This window comes from Hemitrygon akajei, chromosome 2, assembly GCF_048418815.1.
Source record: "Hemitrygon akajei chromosome 2, sHemAka1.3, whole genome shotgun sequence".
Taxonomy (NCBI): Eukaryota; Metazoa; Chordata; class Chondrichthyes; order Myliobatiformes; family Dasyatidae; genus Hemitrygon; species Hemitrygon akajei.
The window spans coordinates 194,362,695-194,384,753 of record NC_133125.1 but is presented as its reverse complement, the minus strand read 5'-3'; the positions used below and the strand labels follow the sequence as shown (position 1 = coordinate 194,384,753).

The window sequence follows — 22,059 nt, the reverse complement described above, 5'->3', positions numbered from 1 at the left end:
ATTTCTCATGGTAGGGGATTCTAGGACAAGAGGAAAGTTAACAATTCTCATCTGTACGGAAACTAAGGGGGTGAACCCACATGTATCTGTGTACGTGACTGCATGTATATAAAAAGAATGGTATTTGCTTCAGAGGAGAGAGACCTTCGAAGCAGCCCCCTAGACAGAGTGCTTAAGGAGGGTTCTCTCAGGTAACTTGCTAATAAAGAGTTACCTTTTAGATCTGAGATGCGGAGAAATTACTTTAGTCAGAGGGTGGTAAATCTGTGGAATTGGATGCCACGAGCGGCTGTGGAGGCCAAGTCATTGGGTGTGTTTAAGGTAGAGATCGATAGGTTCCTGATCAGCCAGGGGATCAAAGGGTATTGGGAGAAGGCAGGGGATGGGGATGACTGGAAGAATCAGATCAGCCCATAATTGAAAGGCAGAGCAGATCTGATGGGCCGAATGGCCTACTTCTGCTTCTATATCTTATGGTCTTAAACTGAATATCTGATTCAATGTAGAGATCCCGGTTCTATTTGTCTCGTAAATTAGAGGAACGGCTCCTCATGTTCCACCAGGGTGGCCGGCAACCTGACGGCATCAACATCGAATTCTCAAACTTCTGGTAGTCGCTCCCTCTGTCACTTTTCCTGTTTAATCATCTCTCTCCTCCTGATCCATCTGCCCATCACCCTATTGTCACTGATACCTCTCACCTCCCAGTTCCTGACACACTTCCACCCTCACCCATCTACCTACCACCCCCTCACCTGGATCCACCCCTCACCTGCCCATTTCCCTCCACAGATGTTACCTGACACGGTGGGAGACCCAGACGCTTTGTGTGTTACCACCTCCACATGTCCCGTGTTACCAAGATTAACCCTGACCTCCCTCTCCCAGTCAGCACCACCACCACTTGCCCCAGTTACCCTGTCAGTCCCGGTGGACTTTAGCACCCGGGGGAGCCGGGGAGCTCAGGACCCGCCGCCCGCGGCTGCTGCTGAATCCGCAGTGTTTGTGTTCCGTTGACGGATGCGGTGAACGAGTTAAAATTAATGGACCGATAATTCTCATATCGTGTTTATTTCACTCTCCGCACTGTTACGTATTCAGGCAACAATAAATATAGATGAGTTAGGCAAGGGTTTTTATAACAAATAACACGTTTATTAAACACTGAAAACAAACCCCCTCAAAAGTAAACAAACCCAAACGTAACCGGAACTCAGCTGCTGTGCGACACATTCACAGTTCTTAATAGCGCTGCAATTCAAACAGTTCTTAAAGCGGTATTGAAATATGCCGAAAGTAAACAGTTCTTTAAAGCGGTATGCCGAAAGTAAACAGTTCTTTAAAGCGGTATGCCGAAAGTAAACAGTTCTTTAAAGCGGTATGCCGAAAGTAGATAGATAGATAGATAGATACTTTATTCATCCCCATGGGGAAATTCAACATTTTTTCCAATGTCCCATACACTTGTTGTAGCAAAAACTCATTACATACAATACTTAACTCAGTAATAATATGATATGCATCTAAATCACTAACTCAAAAAGCATTAATAATAGCTTTAAAAAAGTTCTTAAGTCCTGGCAGTTGAATTGTAAAGCCTAATGGCATTGGGGAGTATTGACCTCTTCATCCTGTCTGAGGAGCATTGCATCGACAGTAACCTGTCGCTGAAACTGCTTCTCTGTCTCTGGATGGTGCTATGTAGAGGATGTTCAGGGTTTTCCATAATTGACCGTAGCCTACTCAGCGCCCTTCGCTCAGCTACCGATGTTAAACTCTCCAGTACTTTGCCCACGACAGAGCCCGCCTTCCTTATCAGCTTATTAAGACGTGAGGCGTCCTTCTTCTTAATGCTTCCTCCCCAACACGCCACCACAAAGAAGAGGGCGCTCTCAACAACTGACCTATAGAACATCTTCAGCATCTCACTGCAGACATTGAATGACGCCAACCTTCTAAGGAAGTACAGTCGACTCTGTGCCTTCCTGCACAAGGCATCTGTGTTGGCAGTCCAGTCTAGCTTCTCGTCCAACTGTACTCCCAGATACTTGTAGGTCTTAACCTGCTCCACACATTCTCCATTAATGATCACTGGCTCCATATGAGGCCTAGATCTCCTAAAGTCCACCACCATCTCCTTTGTCTTGGTGACTAGATCAGAGAAGAGTACCCAGACAGTGGAAAACATCTTGTATTGTCCCGGTACCGAAGAAACCACAACCAAAGGAGTTGAATGACTTCAGACCTGTTGCCTTGACGTCGCACGTGATGAAGACCATGGAGCGGCTGATAATACAGAATCTGAGGCCACAAACCAGGCACGCCCGGGATCCGCTTCAGTTTGCGTATAAGGAGAAGGTGGGAGTGGAGGATGCTATCACGTATTTGCTGCACAAATCACTCTCTCACCTAGATGGGGTCAGTTGTGCTGTGAGGATTACATTCCTTGACTTCTCTAGTGCCTTTAACACCATCCAGCCCAAGATCTTAAAGCACAAACTAACGGAGATGGGAGTAGACTCTCACATGGTGGATTGGATAGTGGACTACTTGACAGATAGACCTCAGTATGTGCGGTTGGGAGACTGTAGGTCTGACACAGTGGTCAGCAGCACAGGAGCGCCACAGGGAACCGTACTCTCTCCGGTCCTGTTCACCCTGTACACATCTGACTTCCAATATAACTCGGAGTCCTGCCATGTGCAGAAGTTCGCTGATGACACGGCCATAGTGGGGTGTGTCAGGAATGGACAGGAGGAGGACTATAGGAAACTGATACAGGACTTTGTGATATGGTGCAACTCAAACTACCTGCGTCTCAATGTCACCAAGACCAAGGAGATGGTGGTGGAGTAAACAGTTCTTTAAAACGGTATGCCGAAAGTTCAAAAGCTCACAGTCCTTTTAAAAGGAGAGACTTTTTAAAGTGATTTAAATTCTCTTCCACGTCGATGTCCTTCGATTCCCCGGTGTCGAACTTTCCCACGAAGAATTTTATAAAATATAACAGCTTAAAGGTACTGACCTTTCTTCCACACTATTCTCAAATCCTTTCTGGTCAAACCCAGGGATTAACAGCAAGAATAGTCAACGAAATCCTTCCGAATGAGGATCACATAAGGTCGTAACCAATCCACCGTCGAAAATCGATTCTCCTCGATTTTTATCTTCCAAACTTTTCTTCACTCTCCACCAGCAAAGAAACCGCTGGCAATGACCTTTTAAACTTTAGGCATTTTATAAAACTTCATTTTTCAACTAAACTGCGTCATCACATTAAATCACGCAGGGACATGAAGTCAGCTTGGCAAATCCCGCCACGAACTGCCCCACCTGACAGGGTGGGTCTTCCTTTTATACCCTGTTAAAAAAACCTGTCACATGACCTCTACTGGTGGGAAAATGACATCACTCCACCATCACAAAACCATTACCTCAAGTCCAGTATAACTTCAACCCCAGTCACGTGACAAGGGTACCACTGTCACGTGTCACGGGTACGTAACACCTCCCTCCAAAAAAAACATTTTTGGTCTGACAAGAACAAAAATTTTAACAATTACTTACAAGAAAAACAAATGTATAAATTATATAACATACACAATATACAATACCATCATATAACATCTTACAACATACAATACAGTAGGAGTGTTACAATAAAAAAACACTCCAAAAAAAAATTACATTGTACATTCAACATCGAGATAGACAATCAGCAACCACATTATCTTTACCTTTAATATGAGTTATCACAACATTGTACTCTTGTAACATCAAACTCCAATTTAACAATCTTCTGTTTTTGTTTTTCATCTTACTCAGAAAAACTAACGGATTATGATCAGTGTAAACAATAAGTGGTTTTTGAGTTGTACCAACATATACCTCAAAATATTCCAAAGCCAAAACAAGAGATCACAATTCTTTCTCTATTGTTGAATAGTTTCTTTGATGCTTATTAAATTTCTTAGAAAAGTAAGCTACTGGATGATCAACCTCATCACCCTCATTCCTTTGCATCAATACTGCTCCTGCAGCTTCATCACTAGCATCTACAGCTAATGAAAAAGGTTTTTCAAAGTCAGGTGCCTTAAGCACAGGTTGTTGACATATCATTGTTTTCAATTTTTCAAATGCTTCCTGACAAGGCACTGTCCACACAAACTTCACCTTCTTCTGCAGAAGGTTAGTTAATGGAAGGGCAACATTAGCAAAATTCTTACAAAATTTTCGATAATATCCTACCATTCCCAAAAATCTTCTGAGAGTTTTTTTCCCCGTCGGAGTGGGAATCTCTAAAATTGCCTGAACTTTTGCCTGAACAGGAGCTACCTTACCTTGACCTACAACATAACCAAGGTAAGTCACAGCGGCATGTCCAAATTCACTCTTGGCTAAATTAATAGTCAAGTTAGCTTTTGAAAGCTTTTCAAACAATTTCTCCACCGCAATTATGTGTGCTTCCCAAGTATCATTTCCTGTCACTAAATCATCAATATAAGCATCAGTATCTTTCAATCCCTGAATCACAGAGTTAATCATCCTCTGGAAAGTACCTGGGGCATTCTTCATCCCAAATGGAAGAACATTATACTCATATAACCCAGATGGAGTTACAAATGCAGAAATCTCTCTACCTCTGTCCGTTAATGGAACACACCAATACCCTTTCAATAAATCAATCTTTGTAAGGAACTTTGCTTTTCCAACCTTATCTACACAATCATCTACTCTAGGAATTGGATATGCACCTGTTTTCGTTACAGCATTCACCTTCCTATAGTCCGTACAAAACCTAATACTACCACCATAACACATGGCGAACTCCAATTCGAGTTAGAATGTCTAATAATATCATTCTCTAACATGTATTCAATTTCTTTCTCAGCAAGTTCACATTTTTCCATGTTCATCCTATATGGATGTTGTTTAATAGGTTTGGCATCTCCAACATCTACATCATGTGAAGCTATAGTAGTCCTTCTCGGAACATCTGGAAACAAATCCTTATATTTAAAAATCAATTCCTTCATCTGTTGTTTCTGCTCTAGCTGTAAATGTGCTAATTTCTCATCCATATTTTCCAGAATGGTCGAATTAGGTAACCTAACAGAAACAATGTTAGATTTAGAATGAAAGTCAGATGAATCATCTATCATGTTCCCAGTTAAATCAAACTCATTCTCACTAACCACAACAGTCACAGTATCAGATTGTTTCTCAAAATATGGTTTAATCATATTTACGTGGCAAAGTTGTGTTGACCTTCTACGATCTGGAGTTTTTATTATGTAATCCACATCATTGATTCTAGACACAATTTCATAAGGACCATGAAATCTAGCTTGTAAAGGATTTGTCTGCACTGGGAAAAGAACCAACACCTTATCTCCAGACTTAAACATCCTCATCCTAGCTTCCTTATCATACCAAGTTTTCATTTTCTCCTGAGCCAACTTTAAATTTTCCTTGGCTAAACTACAAGCTTTATGTAACCTGTCCTTAAATTTCAAAACATAGTCCAACAAATTAGTATGCACTTCCTTACTAATCCACTGTTCCTTCAATAAAGCTAAAGGTCCTCTAACTCTATGCCCAAACACAAGTTCAAATGGACTAAAACCTAAAGAATCCTGTACCGATTCCCTTACTGCAAATAAAAGTAAGTTTATACTCTCATCCCAGTCACTTTCATTTTCCACACAATATGTCCTAATCATATTCTTGAGAGTAGAATGAAACTTCTCCAAGGCACCTTGCGATTCTGGATGGTATGCAGATGAAGTGATTTGCTTAGCTCCTAATTTATAAACTATCTGTTGAAACAATCCAGACATAAAATTACTGCCTTGATCAGTTTGTATTTCCTTAGGCAATCCAAAACAAGTAAAGAATTTTATAAGAGCCTTCGTCACAGTTTTAGCTTTTATATTCCTAAGTGGTACTGCCTCTGGAAACCTAGACGAAGTACACATGATAGTCAACAAATACTGATAACCAGTTTTTGTCTTTGGTAATGGACCAACACAATCTACAATAACTTTAGAAAACGGTTCAACAAATGCTGGAATAGGTTGCAATGGAGCTACTGGTGTAACCTGATTTGGTTTACCCACAATTTGACAAGTATGGCACGTCTTACAAAACATTGCCACATCTTTTCTTAAACCAGGCCAGTAAAAATGTTTTAAAATCTTGTCCACAGTTTTCCTTACCCCTTGATGTCCACCTAGAGGCACACTATGAGCTAAAGTCAAAATCTCATTCCGATAAACTTTAGGAACAACTACCTGATAAACAACATTCCATTCCTCACTTGCAGGAATTGTAGGCGACCTCCACTTCCTCATCAACACTCCTTTTTCCAAATAATATCCTACTGACACCTTCTCAATTTCACTACCTAGTAAAGCTTGTTCCCTTAATTTTATAATCTCAGGATCTCTATTCTGCTCTGCTATCATCTCCTTCCGAGACAGAGATAAATCTTCATAGTCAGACTTACTCCCAGAATCTTGTTCAAACAACGAAGGTAAGAAAGTCTCTGACACATCCTCAAAACTCGAATCCTGAGTTGAACAGTCATGAGTAACAACCTCATTCTGCACATCAATTTTTTTAGCCATAGCTCTAGTCACAACACAGGAAAAATCTGTGTTAGAATTCATCTCTGGTTCCTCTGACTCCATTGTCAAATGCACTTCAGGAAAAACTTGTCCACCTGCCAAGTCGTTACCTAACAATAAAGAAATACCCTTCACAGGTAAGCTATGCTGTAATCCTACTTTAACAAATCCTGTAACTAACCCTGACTTTAAATTTACTTCATGTAAATGTACAGGCATAAAATCACTTCCAACACCTCTTATGTAATTTACCTCACCAGTATCACTCTCTTCATTAAACTTCAACACACTATCTAACATCAGTGATTGAGAAGCTCCAGTATCCCTAAGAATTTTTATTGGCACCAGAGTAGATCCTTCTTTCAAGGATACAAACCCTTCAGTTATAAAATGATCATATCCCTTTCTAACTTTGTCAGACTCTAACAAATCCTCATTTGTGTTTACCAAACCCTGTAACTTTACAGGCGCTTCAGTATGTTGCACACAAGCATCCGGAACTGCTTCCTTCTCTTTCTTTTTCAATTTGAAACAGTTAGCTATTACATGGCCAGGCTTCTTACAATAGTTACAAATAAGACCAAACTGTCTTTCCTTCACAGGTTTTCCTTCCTCCTTACCTTTCTCATTAACCTCTGATTTAATTTCTGATTTACCTTGAGTCTCCATATTATTTTTCCTCTTGAAAATTCTACCCTGAGGAAATTTATTCTTATGGATTAAAACATACTCATCAGCTAATCTAGCACAGTCCTGCAATTTATCAGTATCCCTGTCATTTAAGTAGGTCCTTACTTCAACAGGAATGCTTCTTTTAAATTCCTCCATTAAAATCAGCTCTCTCAAAGTCTCATAGTCCTCATTTACATTTTTAGAAGAAACCCATCTCTCAAAACACATAGCTTTATCATAGGCAAATTCCCCATAAGTCTTTTCCACAGACTTTTTCAAACTTCTGAATCTTTCCCTATATGCTTCTGGGACTAATTCGTATGCTTTGAGAATATTCGTTTTCACAATATCATAATCTAATGCTTGCGCAGCAGTTAAAGCTGTGTAAACTTGTTGTGCTTTGCCTTTAATCACACTCTGTAACAACACTGACCATTTATCTTTCGGCCACTCTGACATCCGAGCAATAGTTTCAAAATGTTGAAAATATCTTTCCACTTCTGTTTCACTAAATGGAGGGACCAATTTAATTTCTTGGCTGGCAACAAGCGGTTTTTTAGAATCAGAAGACTGATTCCCAGACCTTAATTTCGCCATTGCATATTCAAAATCTCTCTGCTTTTGTTCAATTTCCAATTTACACCTCTCTAACATCATTTGTTCGATTTGCAACTGCATCTCCAGATTACTTATTGGAAACGATTCTAAAATCGATTCATCAAAATGACCCGAAGCCACAAAATGTGATGCGATTTTTCTCTGTATTACAGCTTTTGATGTAGTCGCCAAAATACCTTTAAGTTGCAATCTATTAGCAATCTCAGATACTTCAGTTTTTTTCGCCTTCGCCAACAAATCCGCGGCTGGCGAATCCAGAAACTCATCAATATTCATCGTTGCCGAATACCACTCACAAGCCAATCAAACAAAAGAATCGAGTATTCCCCGTTACCAAAACACCGACTCAAAATTCAAAAAGCATTTTAAACTCAAACGATCCAAATCCGGATGCAGCCCCCATAATTATGTTACGTATTCAGGCAACAATAAATATAGATGAGTTAGGCAAGGGTTTTTATAACAAATAACACGTTTATTAAACACTGAAAACAAACCCCCTCAAAAGTAAACAAACCCAAACGTAACCGGAACTCAGCTGCTGTGCGACACATTCACAGTTCTTAATAGCGCTGCAATTCAAACAGTTCTTAAAGCGGTATTGAAATATGCCGAAAGGAAACAGTTCTTTAAAGCGGTATGCCGAAAGTAAACAGTTCTTTAAAGCGGTATGCCGAAAGTAAACAGTTCTTTAAAACGGTATGCCGAAAGTTCAAAAGCTCACAGTCCTTTTAAAAGGAGAGACTTTTTAAAGCGATTTAAATTCTCTTCCACGTCGATGTCCTTCGATTCCCCGGCGTCGAACTTTCCCACGAAGAATTTTATAAAATATAACGGCTTAAAGGTACTGACCTTTCTTCCACACTATTCTCAAATCCTTTCTGGTCAAACCCAGGGATTAACAGCAAGAATAGTCAACGAAATCCCTCCGAATGAGGATCACATAAGGTCGTAACCAATCCACCGTCGAAAATCGATTCTCCTCGATTTTTATCTTCCAAACTTTTCTTCACTCTCCACCAGCAAAGAAACCGCTGGCAATGACCTTTTAAACTTTAGGCATTTTATAAAACTTCATTTTTCAACTAAACTGCGTCATCACATTAAATCACGCAGGGACATGAAGTCAGCTTGGCAAATTCCGCCACGAACTGCCCCACCTGACAGGGTGGGTCTTCCTTTTCTACCCTGTACAAAAACCTGTCACATGACCTCTACTGGCGGGAAAATGACATCACTCCACCATCACAATACCATTACCTCAAGTCCAGTATAACTTCAACCCCAGTCACGTGACAAGGGTACCACTGTCACGTGTCACGGGTACGTAACAGCACATTTATATTTACATTGACTGACTCCTGACGCCGGTCCCGGACCCGACCCGTTTGCAGACCCGGAGTAGAACCGGAGCAGATTCTCAGCCACTGGTTTTTATCCCAAGACCCGAAGAAAGGATAAAGTTTCTCCGTGAATTTATTCCCAGTGAAGGTGTGGAGATGGGACTTGGTCTCCGCGTTGTAAAATGAAACTGTCCCGGACTCGTAACTGAGATAAACTCCCACCCTCCCGGGGATGGGACCGGCAGGGAGACGGGACACAGGGGAGGTGAAAACCCACATCACGTCATCAACCCGCCCGATGATCCAGAATCCGGTCTCCGGACTCCGTGTGACCCGTCCCTTCCTCTCCACAGACTCTGCGGCGACTCCCAGACCCCAGCGCCGATTCCCCGTCACCTCCACCTCCCAGTAATGTCTCCCCGATGTGAATCCCTCCGATCCCAGCACACAAATCAAGTATGTGAACCTCTTCCCGGTGTCAGGGAGATTCCTCCGGGTCCCGGTCTGTCTCACACTCTTCCGATCCTCAGACACCTCGAGCTCCGGATGCGCCGTTTCCACATCCAGGGTGACAGAGACTGTGGGGAGAAGCAGAGAATTAGAGAGTCCCCGGGGATCGGGGGGGAGACTCGGGCAGCGCGGCCCTGGGACCGGGGGAGACTCGGGCAGCGCGGCCCCGGGATCGGGTGGAGACTCGGGCAGCGCGGCCCCGGGACCGGGGGGAGACTCGGGAAGCGGCCCCGGGACCGGGGGGACGCTCGGGCAGCGCGGCCCCGGGGATCGGGGGGAGACTCGGGCAGCGCGGCCCCGGGACCGGGGGGAGACTCGGGCAGCGCGGCCCCGGGACTGGGGGAGATTCGGGCAGCGCGGCCCCGGGACTGGGGCAGATTCGGGCAGCGCGGCCCCGGGACCGGGGGTGGGGGGGAAGACTTGGGAAGCGGCCCCGGGGACTGGAGGAGATTCGGGCAGCGCGGCCCCGGGGATCGGGGGTGGTGGGGAGACTCGGGCAGCGCGGCCCATGGGATCGGGGGGAGACTCGGGCAGCGCGGCCCCGGGACCGGGGGGGAGACTCGGGCAACGCGACCCATGGGATCGGGGGGAGACTCGGGTAGCGCGGCACCGGGGACCGGGGGAGACTCGGGCAGCGCGGCCCCGGGGAAATATTTCCCGGGGTTTTACCCAACTACAGCGGATGGCAACCAGCATCTTCCGGAGATTTTCCTCGACATGGAGAGCAGATTTTTCCCGATCAACACACACAAAATTCTGTAGGATCTCAGTGGATCAAGCGGCATGTGTTAAGGGAGATGTACAGTCGATGTTTCAAGCCAAGACCTTACCTCACGAACGGAAAGAAAGACGGGAGATAGCAGTGGAAACGGGTGTGAGGAAGGGGTGGAGCAACAACTGGATCCAGATGAGGATGGGGTGAGTAAACACTGGATGCATTTAAAGAGGCAGATTTCATCCGTGCCGACCAACTCGCTTTAATGAACTACCGGTAGTTCCATTTACCTGTATTTGCCCATTATTCCTTTAAAACTTTCCTAACCACGTACCCGTCCAGGTGTATTTTAAATCATTGTAACTGTATCCACCTCCACGGTTTCCTTTGGCAGCCTCCTGAGCTCCAGGAAAAAGTCCCAGAATATTCAGCCTCTCCTTATCACCCAAACCCTCCCGTCCCAGTAACATCCTTGTAAATCTGTTTTATACCCTCTCAGTTTAACCACATTCTTCCTGTAGAAAGGTCACCAGCACTGGACAGTGTGATCCAAATCATAAAGACAAGAAAATCTGCAGATGCTGGAAATCCAAAGCAACACACACAAAACCTTGGCCCAAATCATTGAGTGTTTATTCATATCCAGAGCTGCTGCCTGACCTGCTGAGTTCCTCCAGCAGTTTGTGTGTGTTACTCTGCTCCAAATGTGGCCTTCCCAATGTCTTGTACACTCATAACGTGACGTCCCAGCTCCTGTACTCAGTATTCTGACTGATGAAGGCAATCACCTCCTGGTCTCTCTGTTCCCCAACACTCTCCAGGGCCCCCGATTGATGTGTAAATCCTGTCCTGGTTTACCTTCCAAAATGCAACACCCTCATCTCTCTGAATTAAAATCAATTTCCATCCAATGTCCCAGAGACCCAATTAAATCAAGATCTCGTTGTAATCTTGGATAAACCATGAGCAAGAGGGTTATGTAATGGATAACACAATACTGTTGCACCTCGGGGCGTTTCGGAGTTCAGAGTTCAATTCTGACACCATCCGTAAGGAGTTTGTACTTTCTCCCCGGGACCTCGTGCATTTCCTCCGGGTGCTCCCGATTCATCCCTCAGATTGGGGAGGAGTGGACAGTGAGGAAGACCATCATTACTTGCAGTTGGATCTGGAGCAGCTGGGAAAATGGGCTGAAAAGTGTCAGCTGGAATTTAATGCAGACAAGTGTGAGCTGTTGCTCTTCGGTAGGACCCCAGTGTCGGTCTTTCACAGTGAATGATCGGGCACTGAGGACTCTGTTCTACAGCAGATCTGGGAACACAGGTCCAGAATACATCGGAAGTGGTGTTACAGGTTGATAGGGACATAATAAAAGCTTTTCTTTGGCCTTCAGAAATCAAAGTATTGAGTACAGGAGATGGATGTTATGTTGAAGTTGTATGAGATGTTGGAGAGGCCTAATTTTGAATATTGTGTGCAGGTTCAGTCAATGACCTACAGGAAAGATGTAAACGAGTTTAAAATTGTCATGGGGGGAGGTTGGGAACAGACCGAAAAGCAAGACACAGACACTGAACTACCAGGAATAGGACTGGTCATGAGAAGGAAGCAAGGGGAGTGAGGAAGAAAGGACGCTGGACATGACACAGGCCCCGGCCGAGACAAGGATTCCGGGCCTGTGCTAGGACTAGACAAGGATAGCAGAACCAGGATATGGAACTAGGAACTAGGAGCCTGCGCTTGGGCTTGGGGCCAGAGACTGGACAAGGACCCAGAACCTGGGTCTTGACTCGGGTTCGGACTCCAGAACCAGGTGAAGAAAAGACGTGGCTACAGGACGAGGAGAGGCGCAAGACGGGACGAGAGATTCCCAGACAGGACAAGGGAACCACAGCACAGGACGAGAGAATCCCAGCTCCGGGCTAGGCAAGGTATTCCTGTGCTGGGTGAGGCAGATGGACATGACGAGAACACAGAGCCTGGGTCGAGGGAGAACAGGAACGCAGAACACAGAGCCGGGACCCCTCCTTGGATACAGGACGTAGGGCCGGGGCTTTACACAGAACGCTGAACACAACGAGACAGTTCCCAACACTTTTGTCACATTGGCCTTCAGAAATCAAAGTATTGAGTACAGGAGATGGTTGTTATGCTGAAGTTGTATGAGATGTTGTTGAGGCCTAATTTGGGATATTGTGTACAGTTTTGGTCACCTACCTACAGGAAAGATGTAAACAAGTTTGAAAGAGTACAGAGAAAATTTCCAGGGACGTTGCTGGGACTGGAGGACCTGAGTCATGAGGAAAGATTGAATAGTTTAGGACTTTATTCCTGTAACATAGAAGACTGAGGGGAGATTTGATAGAGGTATACAAAATTATGAGGGGTATAGATAGGGTAAATGCAAGCAGGCTTTTTCCATGGAGGTTGGGTGGGATTACAACCAGAGGACATGGGTTAAAGGTGAAAGATGAAAAGTTTAAGGGGAACATGAGGGGAAACTGCTTCATTCAGAGGGTTGTGAGAGTGTGGAACGAGCTGCCAGCCCAAGTGGTACAAGCAAGCTTGATTTAAACATTTAAGAGAAGTTTGGACTGTACATGGATGGTCGGAGTTGGAGGACCATGGTCCCGGTGCAGGTCGATGGGAGCAGGTAGTTTAAATGCTTCGGTATATGCCAGATGGGCTGAAGGGCCTGTGCTGTTAGTTCCTATCACTCTGTGACGCTCATACAAAGACATAACGGTTTGTAGGTTAAATGGTCATTGTACATTGCCCCGTGATTAGGCTGGTTTTAAATAGTTGGGGTGCTGGGTGGAGCGGGTCGTTGGTCTGGGACGGCCTGTTTCACACTGTCTCTAAATAAATAAATAACCTCTTCACTGTCCATGAAACCACCAGTTTTAGAGTCCTTCACAAACCTACTAAACACGTCACCTATATTCTCTCCAAATCATTCATATGAATGATGAAAAACAGTGAACCCAGCACCGATCCCTGCAGAACAACCACTGGTCACAGGACTCCACCCAGACAACTCTGTATCCTATTCCAGATCGTCAGAGGAAGTCAGAGATTGCATAGCATTAACAAAAAGGAACTATCACAGAGCTAAGGTGAGTGGGAGGACAGATGATTGGGAAATTTTTAAGGAAGAACTGAACTTAACTAAAATGACAATATGGGGAGAAAAAATGAGGTATGAACACAAGCGAGCCAGGAATATAAAGAAGGATAGCAAAAGCTTTTTTAGGTCGGTAAAGAGAAAGAAGATAGTTAAGAACAATGTTGGGCCCTTGAAGAATGAATTGGGTGAAATTGTTATGGGAAACAGAGAAATGGCAGAAGAATTTAATAAGTACTTTAGATCTGTCTTCACTAGGGAACACACAAGCAATCTCCCAGATGTATGGATGAGCCAAGGACATAGGGTAACAGAGGAAATGAAACAGATTGACATTAGGAAGGAAACGGTGATGAGTAGACTGATGGGACTGAAGCCTGACAAATCCCCAGGTCCAGGTGGTCTGCATCCTAGGGTAATAAAGGAGGTGGCCCTGGAAATTGCGGATGCATTGGTAATCATTTTCCAATGTTCCTTAGATTCAGGATCAGTTCCTGAGGATTGGAGAATGGCTAATGTTATCCAACTTTTTAAGAAAGGAGGGAGGGAGAAAACAGAAAACTATTGTCCATCAGCCTAACATCAGTAGTGGGGAAGATGCTAGAGTCCATTATTAAGGATGAAATAGTGGCATATCTAGATAGCAGTGATAGGATTGGGCCAAGCCAGCATGGATTTACCAAGGGCAAATCATGCTTGACTAATCTATTGGAGTTTTTTGAGGATGTAACCAGGAAGTTAGACAAGGGAGATCCAGTGGATGTAGTGTACCTGAATTTTCAGAAGGCATTTGATAAGGTCCCACATAGGAGATTGGTGGGTATAATCAGAGCTCATGGCATTGGGGGGAGGATACTGACATGGATAGAAAACTGGTTGACAGATAGAAAGCAAAGGGTAGCGGTGAATGGGTGTTTCTCGGAATGGCAGGTGGTGACTAGTGGGGTGCCACAGGGCTCGGTATTGGGACCACAGCTGTTTACGATTTACATCAACGATTTAGATGGTGGCATTGAGAATAACATCAGCAAGTTTGCTGATGATACTAAGCTGGGTGGCAGTGTGACATGTGATGAGGATGTTTGGAGAATTCAGGGTGACTTGGATAGGCTGTGAGTGGGCAGATACTTGGCAGATGACGTTTAATGTGAATAAGTGTGAGGTTATCCACTTTGGGAGTAAGAACAGGAAGACAGATTATAATCTGAACGGTGTAGAGTTAGGTAAGGGAGAAATACAAAGAGATCTAGGAGTCCTTGTTCATCAGTCACTGAAGGTGAATGAGCAAGTGCAGCAGGCAGAGAAGAAGGCTAATGGAATGTTGGCCTTTATTACAAAGGGAATTGAGTACAAGAGCAAGGAAATCCTCTTGCATTTGTACAGAGCCCTGGTGAGACCACACCTGAAGTATTGTGTACAGTTTTGGTCTCCAGGGTTAAGGAAGGACATCCTGGCTGTAGAGTAAGTGCAGAGTAGATTCACAAGGTTAATTCCTGGGATGTCCAGACTGTCTTACACAGAGAGGTTAGAGAGACTGGGCTTGTACATGCTGGAATTAAGGAGATTGAGAGGGGATCTGATTGCAACATATAAGATTATTAAGGAATTGGACAAGATAGAGGCAGGAAATATGTTCCAGATGCTGGGAGATTCCAGTACCAGAGGGCATGGTTTGAGAATAAGGGGTAGGTCATTTAGGACAGAGTTAAGGAAAAACTTCTTCTCCCAGAGAGTTGTGGGGGTCTGGAATGCACTGCCTAGGAAGGCAGTAGAGGTCAATTCTCTGGATGCTTCCAAGAAGGAGCTAGATAGGTATCTTATGGATAGGGGAATCAAGGGATATGGGGATAAAGGAAGGAACCAGGTATTGATAGTAGATGATCAGCCATGATCTCAGAATGGCAGTGCAGGCTCGAAGGGCCGAATGGTCTACTTCTGCACCTATTGTCTATTGTCTATTGTCTATTGTACTGTATCCCATGTGATCTAACTCTCTGCTACCTTGTCAAATCCCTCGCTAAACTCCATGGAGACGATGTCTACTGCACTTTCATCAGCTGTAATTTATTTATTGAGATACAGCACGGAATAGGCCCTTCCGACCCTTTGACCCCCACCACCCAGCAACCCGATTTAATCCGAGCCTGACCATGGGACAAGTTACAATAACCCCCACCACCCAGCAACCCCTGATTTAATCCGAGCCTGACCATGGGACAAGTTACAACGACCCCCACCACCCAGCAACCCGATTTAATCCGAGCCTGACCATGGGACAAGTTACAATGACCCCCACCACTCAGCAACCCGATTTAATCCGAGTCTGACCATGGGACAAGTTACAATGACCCCCACCACCCAGCAACCCCTGATTTAATCCGAGTCTGACCATGGGACAAGTTACAATGACCCCCACCACCCAGCAACCCCTGATTTAATCCAAGTCTGACCATGGAACAAGTTACAATGACCAATTGACCTGACAACCGGTACGGGTTTGGACTGTGAAACCGGAGAACCCAGAGGAAATCCACACAGTCACGGGGAGAACGTACAAACTCCTTACAGCCAGTGACGGGACATGAACCCGGGTCGCTGGTACTGTAAACCGTTGTGCTAACCACTATGCTACCGTACCGTCCATGCTGAAAACCAAGCTGGGTCTCCCTGATTAGTCCTCGCCTTTCTAAATGAATGTAGATCCTGTCTCTCAGAATCCCCTCCATTAATGTACCCACCTCTGACGTTAGGCTCACTGGTCTGTACTTCCCAGGCTCTACCCGACAGTCAATCTTCAATAAATGTTCAAAATTAGTCTCCCTGCAGTCTTCTGGCCCCTCACCCGTAGTTATCAATGACACACATTTCTCCAAAAGGGCCCCACACTTTCTTCCTAAGCTTCTCACAATGTCCTGGGATACACTTGATCAGGACCTGGGGATTTATCGACCTTTCTGCATTTTAGGACCTGCAGCCCATTTGCTTCTGTAATGTGGTAGAAAATGAGGTCGATCATCTTCTGTAACACGGGGGAATTGAGGGCCCTGTGGAACTGGCACAGAAGAGGAGCTGAGCCCTGGGACTGAGAAATGATGACAGGAGTGTTTAGAAGGATACGGGCCAAATGCAGGTAAATGGACTGGGACGTGATCTGACAGAAATATATAAGGTTATGTGGGGTGTAGATTGAGCAGAGGAGAAGGGGAGTGATGAGACAGGAGTCTGAAGTGACTGTGGACTGAAGATTGGTGAAAGGAGAGCACCTTGTATTCTGCCGGGGTAGCCTCTGACCTGATGGCATGAATATTGATTTAATTCTTCAGGTAAATGATTTCTCACCTCCCTCCCCTCTTCTTCTATTCCCCACTCTGGCCTTATCACCTCCCTACCACTACTCCCTGGGTCCCCTCCTCCTTCCCTTTCTCTTATGGTCCACTCTCCTCTCCGATCAGATTCCTTCCTCTCCAGCCCTTTAGCTTTCCCACCCCCTGGCTTCACCTATCACCTTCTCGCTAGCCTCTCTCCCCTCTCCCCACCTTTTTATTCCGGCATCTCCCCCCCACTTCAATTTTAGTCCTGAAGAAGGATCACAGCCCAAAACATCAAATGTTTATTCATTCCAATAGATACTGTCTGACCTGCTGAGTTCCTCCAGCATTTTGTGTTTGTTGATTTGGAATTCCAGCATCTGCAGACTTTTTCCTGTTTATGACAATGGGAACCATTAGGGGAGAGATGAATGGCAGATGGAACCAGGACCAGATGGGGGAGGGGTGGAAAGCCTGTGGTGAACTGTGTGTGTAGATGGAAATAGAAGGTGAAGGGGGATGAATATGGGTGATAAGAGTCTCCTTTCCCACAAACCCTCTCCCCACAGCCCCTCATTAGGACAGAGGATGAATTTGCAGAGACTCTGGCAGATATATTTGCTTCACATTTCCCCACAGCTGAGCTGCTGGAAGACTGGAGGGTGGCTCAGGTGCTGCCATAAGAAGGGCTGGAAGGTCACACCAGGGAACTCCAGGGGAGTCCAGAACTAGAGGGCAGAGACTGAAGGTGAGGGGGGAAATTTTTTAAGGGATCTTTAGGGCAACTGTCTCACTGTGAGGGAAGTGGGTACGTGTGGAATTTGCTGCCAAAGGAAGCTGTAGAAAGAGGTAAAATTAAAATATTATAAAACTAATTTAGACAGGTACAACAATAGGCATTGGTTAGAAGGATATGGGACAAACAGAGGGAAATGTGTCTGTGTCTCTGACAATGTGTCCCACTCTGACGGTGCATTTGGATATTATCAATATATGAATGTATCAATGTGTGCGTGTGTGTTGGTTGTGGTAAATATCAGTGAGTGTGAGTACACAATGAAGCAGAGTGTGCACATTGAACTATTTGTATGTTACAGTGTGTCTTCGCATGTCCAGTGTGTGTTGACAATGTGTGACACGTGTGTGAATTGTTCAAATAGAAACCATTCACTGTGTCTGAAGAGAATAGTTTCCAGGTTACTGAGGGGACTAACAATGTGCAATGCTGAGGCTCTGACTACAATCTGCTGAACCTTCTTGTGAATGTGTGTGAGGGAGATTTGCCAGACCAGTTATGCTGTGTCCACCAATGTTAATGCTGATTGGTGTGTCCGGGCTCAGTCTCAATGTGGTGGTTTGATTACAACAGTGAGACTGGCGAGTCCAGCAGGGGGCAGAGCTGAGTCAATCAGACTGCGGTCACGGACAGGTCAGACAGGGTGAGTGGCTCGAAGGACTGTCCCAGTCACCACAGTGATACCAGATTTTATCCTCTTTAATGACATTAATGGAATATTAATTCCAGAGCTACCATGTCAGGATTCAAACCCGTGCATTGGCTTGTTTGTCCAGTGCAAATGGGACCAGGATGCAATGATTCACCTAACAGACCAGTGAATTGTTTGTATTTGCCCCTGGTTTGGTGTGTTCAAGGGTCTGACATCTCCAGCTGACCATGTGGCAGTGATGCCTCCCGGCAGGTGGGGTTAGTGCCAGAATGAATCTGTATGTTTTACCTCGATTAATGCCGTCAAACGCTTCTCCCAATGCTGTGTCGAACAAATAGGGGTGATAGAATTTTTCAACCAGTAGGGCACCGTCTGTCACTGACAATGTCTGGTCTTCCTCACTAATCCTGTAAATATTATACATCTGGTTATAAACTGAACATCAGTGATATTTGAACTATTTTACAAATCCATACAGAGTTGCAGTAAAGACCACGTCCTACCTCCTCTTCCGACGAGCTTCCTCCTGAAATAAATCAAACACAGATCTCAATTGACTGAGACTGACCATCGACATCCGAACAGCAGGAATCTGAGACAAGTTATTACAAGTTGCTGAAAATTCCCACTTAACTCTCTCCCACTGAAACGAATGGAGAAAGAGGAGAACCACGGGAGAAAGTACAAGGAACGGGTATGAAATTTATACCATAACTGAGAGGATGGGACTTACAGGAGAGACTGGACAGGTTGTGTATTTTTATCTGGATATGATGTCAGGGAGAATCAGATGGAGGAATTTAACATTCTGAATGGATTTGATGGGGTGGGAGTGGAGAAAATATTTCTCCTTGTGTGAGACCAAAAGTCAAAGATAAAAAAGTTGGTTGTTAATAAATCCCACAAGAAATGTGGTGAAGTGAATATCAGAAACACATTCACATCCTGTGACTGTAACTGGGTGTTACTCTGAGTCTCAGGGGATATTACACTTGGGAATCACAGAAATGATCACCAGTTCAGTGCTCTGATCAGAGTAACTCATTCCCGAGAAGGTTGCAGACTGTCCTGTGATGTACAGATGTTGTGGGAGGCCGGTTTGGGACAATGACAATTCTGAACAGTCAGGATGTCCTGACTGGTGGAAATCAGTTTCCAACTACAGTATTTGTGATAAAATGCATCATTTTCTGATGGTGCACTTTTACAGAAACAAACTGAAATCTCTCACCGTGAGGAATGTGATATTTTCTTGTTTATCCATCCGTTCCTGTAACTTTGAGATTTCCTCCTGGATAGAATTTAAATTCTCTTGAATCGCTCGAAGATTTTTCTCCATTGGATTCAGAATCCTCTCCTCTTCTTCCCTGAGATCTCGGAGTGCATGCTGCTCTTTCTCAGTGAGAATCTGGTGCAGTTCAGCAAAATGGGATGTGATCTGGGACAGAAGACTGTGTGACTGTTCCTGTAAATGAAAGGAGAGGCTAGGTTCCTATTTGAGGCTATTTTTTGTATTTTCTTCTGACATGGAAGGTAACCATTCAGCCCATTAATGTCTCTTCTGCTTCCTAGAACATTCCCCTCCATCACATTCCCCCACGTTTCCCTGAAACATATACTCCGTCTATGACCCACTAACTCCGACTTGAATCACAGACCACCCAACGTCACAAGGTTAATTACAGTCGCCAATTTACCGTTCAACCATGCTATGTCGGCTAAAGGAAGGTACTGGTTACGGGGAGAACATGCAAACTCCACGCAGACAGCTCCAGGGGTCAGGATCGATCCCAGGTTACTGGAGCTGCGATACTCTGCTATTCTGCATTAAAGGGAACAAAACTACACAGCGAATTTGTAAATTCTGCTCTAGAAGCCTCACCCGAACTCCAGAAATCTTCTCTTTCTGTTGTTGCTCCATTTCCTCAAAGTCTGATTTCTTTTTAGTGAGAGAGTCTAAGGAAGATTTAACCCGACCCTGGGAATCAGAGAGTGAAGACATTAGACCAAAATATGCAACTAAGTGAACAGTTGATAAAAACCTGGTTAGTTTTACCTTGTAGATTTCAACGGCTTCGTTAACCGGCATGAAGTTGTGAGACTTGTGTTCCCGCGCAGTCGCACAGATCAGGCAGATCAGTGTCTTGTCCGTTTCACAAAACAGCTTCAGTTCTTCCCCATGTTTCCCGCAGTGAAGTTTACTTTCCTCCTCTTTCGGATTCAGGTTTAGTTTTCGAGCTTTCTCAGACAGATTTGCTAAAACCCGATTGGCCCTGAGGATGCGGTCCGCAATCTCCTCTCTACATTCCGGGCAGGAGTTTCTCTCCTCCCTTTCCCAACACCGTGTGATACAGGAGCGGCAGAAGTTGTGTCCACACTCCAGTATAACCGGGTCGGTGAAGAAATCCAGGCAGACGGGACAAATTACCTCCTCGGTTAAACTCTCGACCCGTCCTTTCGAAGCCATGTTAACTCCCGATACTTCCCGGTTCAGGGTCCTTTCACTTCCAGGGAGCTGCTGAATGCCTGCGGTACCGCGGCTGTCCACCAGGGGCGCTGCCGTCTGGGGAATGAATGTTCCTTTTCAGTGAAACAGGAATCGTGTTCATTTCCACAGCAGCGATCAGAAACACATTAAACAAGTCTAACATAGATAAAGCCGCAGAGAAGAGCTTGGTTCAGTCTACGGCAGAACTGAAAGGGCAAGTCCTGAAAAGAGAGAACGAAGGGACTGTAAATGCAAGAGTCTGAAGGAACTAAGCGAGTCAGACAGCATTTGTGGAGAAAAATAGACAGAAGATATTCCGGGTTGAGACAGTCCAGACGAAGGTTCTCTACGCGAAATGTCAATTGCCCATTTCTCTCCACAGATGCTGCCTGACCCTCGGTGTTCCTCCAAAAGCACGATTCGTTTAGCTGGAGGACTAAAGAGAGACTGAGGTGTAAAAACAGTGAATAATGTAAATTTATAGCAACTATTAAATCAGTTAATGGTATGGGACACGGGATGTGGAGGGAATCTGCTGTGAGGAGACTGATGCTGTGCCGATGACAAAGATGTGTCTGCAGGAATCACCACAGGACTGGACATTGCACGTCACAGTGTGGAAAACATTCAACTCCTGATTTCCATTTCCCTGCTTGACCCGGCCCGGCTCCAAAGGTCTGGTCTCACTTGTTCGGAACAGGGTCCACGTGTGGAAATGATTTCCCCGCCTGTCTTCTGAACCCCATCAGCCCCAGAGAGCAGGGGCACTGGGCTGGAATCTCCACTCACAAACACAAGAGATTCTGCAGATGCTGGAATTCCAGAGCAACACACACAATATCCTGGAGGAACTCAGCCGGTCAGGCAGCATATGGAGAGGAATAAACTGCGTTCAAGGGTCTCGGTCTGAAACGAGGACTGTTAGCCTCTCCACAGCTGCTGCCTGACCCCCTGAGTTCCTCCAGTATTTTGAGTGTGTTGCTCTGCAATCTCCACGTCGCTGAGTCTGACAGTCTTCATCAGGCAGCGTCCACAACAGCAGCTCGAGGGACAGAGGGACTGGGGGTTGGGTTGTGGGTGTGGGGACCCGTCTCCCACTTAAATACGGTTCAGATGGAACAGCACAGAAAGAACCTGCCAGACAGCAGTGGTGAGTTTCGGGAACAAGTCAGTTTATTCAGACCCTGTTACAGTGAGCATTGGG

At 45.0% G+C, this 22,059-nt stretch overlaps 1 protein-coding gene across 1 annotated transcript; it reads right to left on the bottom strand.

Annotated features, from left to right (window-relative positions):
* Window positions 1–1,157: 1,157 nt before the first annotated feature.
* LOC140719620 (zinc-binding protein A33-like) lies at window positions 1,158–20,834 on the bottom strand. The gene is made up of 5 exons (XM_073034340.1): window positions 20,250–20,834; window positions 19,599–19,832; window positions 18,871–18,893; window positions 18,656–18,774; window positions 1,158–9,840 (listed from the first exon to the last, which is right to left on the bottom strand). Exons 1-5 carry the CDS (start codon window positions 20,832–20,834, stop codon window positions 9,230–9,232), a joined length of 1,572 nt encoding a protein of 523 aa, XP_072890441.1. The 3' UTR covers window positions 1,158–9,229.
* Between the last annotated feature and the right edge of the window lie 1,225 nt (window positions 20,835–22,059).

Bases quoted from the DNA above. Each gene is read 5' to 3' on its own strand.
- LOC140719620 (XM_073034340.1), bottom strand. From the start codon at position 20,834: ATGGCTTCGAAAGGACGGGTCGAGAGTTTAACCGAGGAGGTAATTTGT. The intron at 19,833-20,249 runs GTGAGGCTTCTA...TTTCATTTACAG, and splicing joins AGAAGATTTCTGGAGTTCGG to GAACAGTCACACAGTCTTCT. The intron at 9,841-18,655 runs GTAAAACATACA...TTCTCCCCACAG, and splicing joins GTTTGACGGCATTAATCGAG to TCTCTGTCACCCTGGATGTG.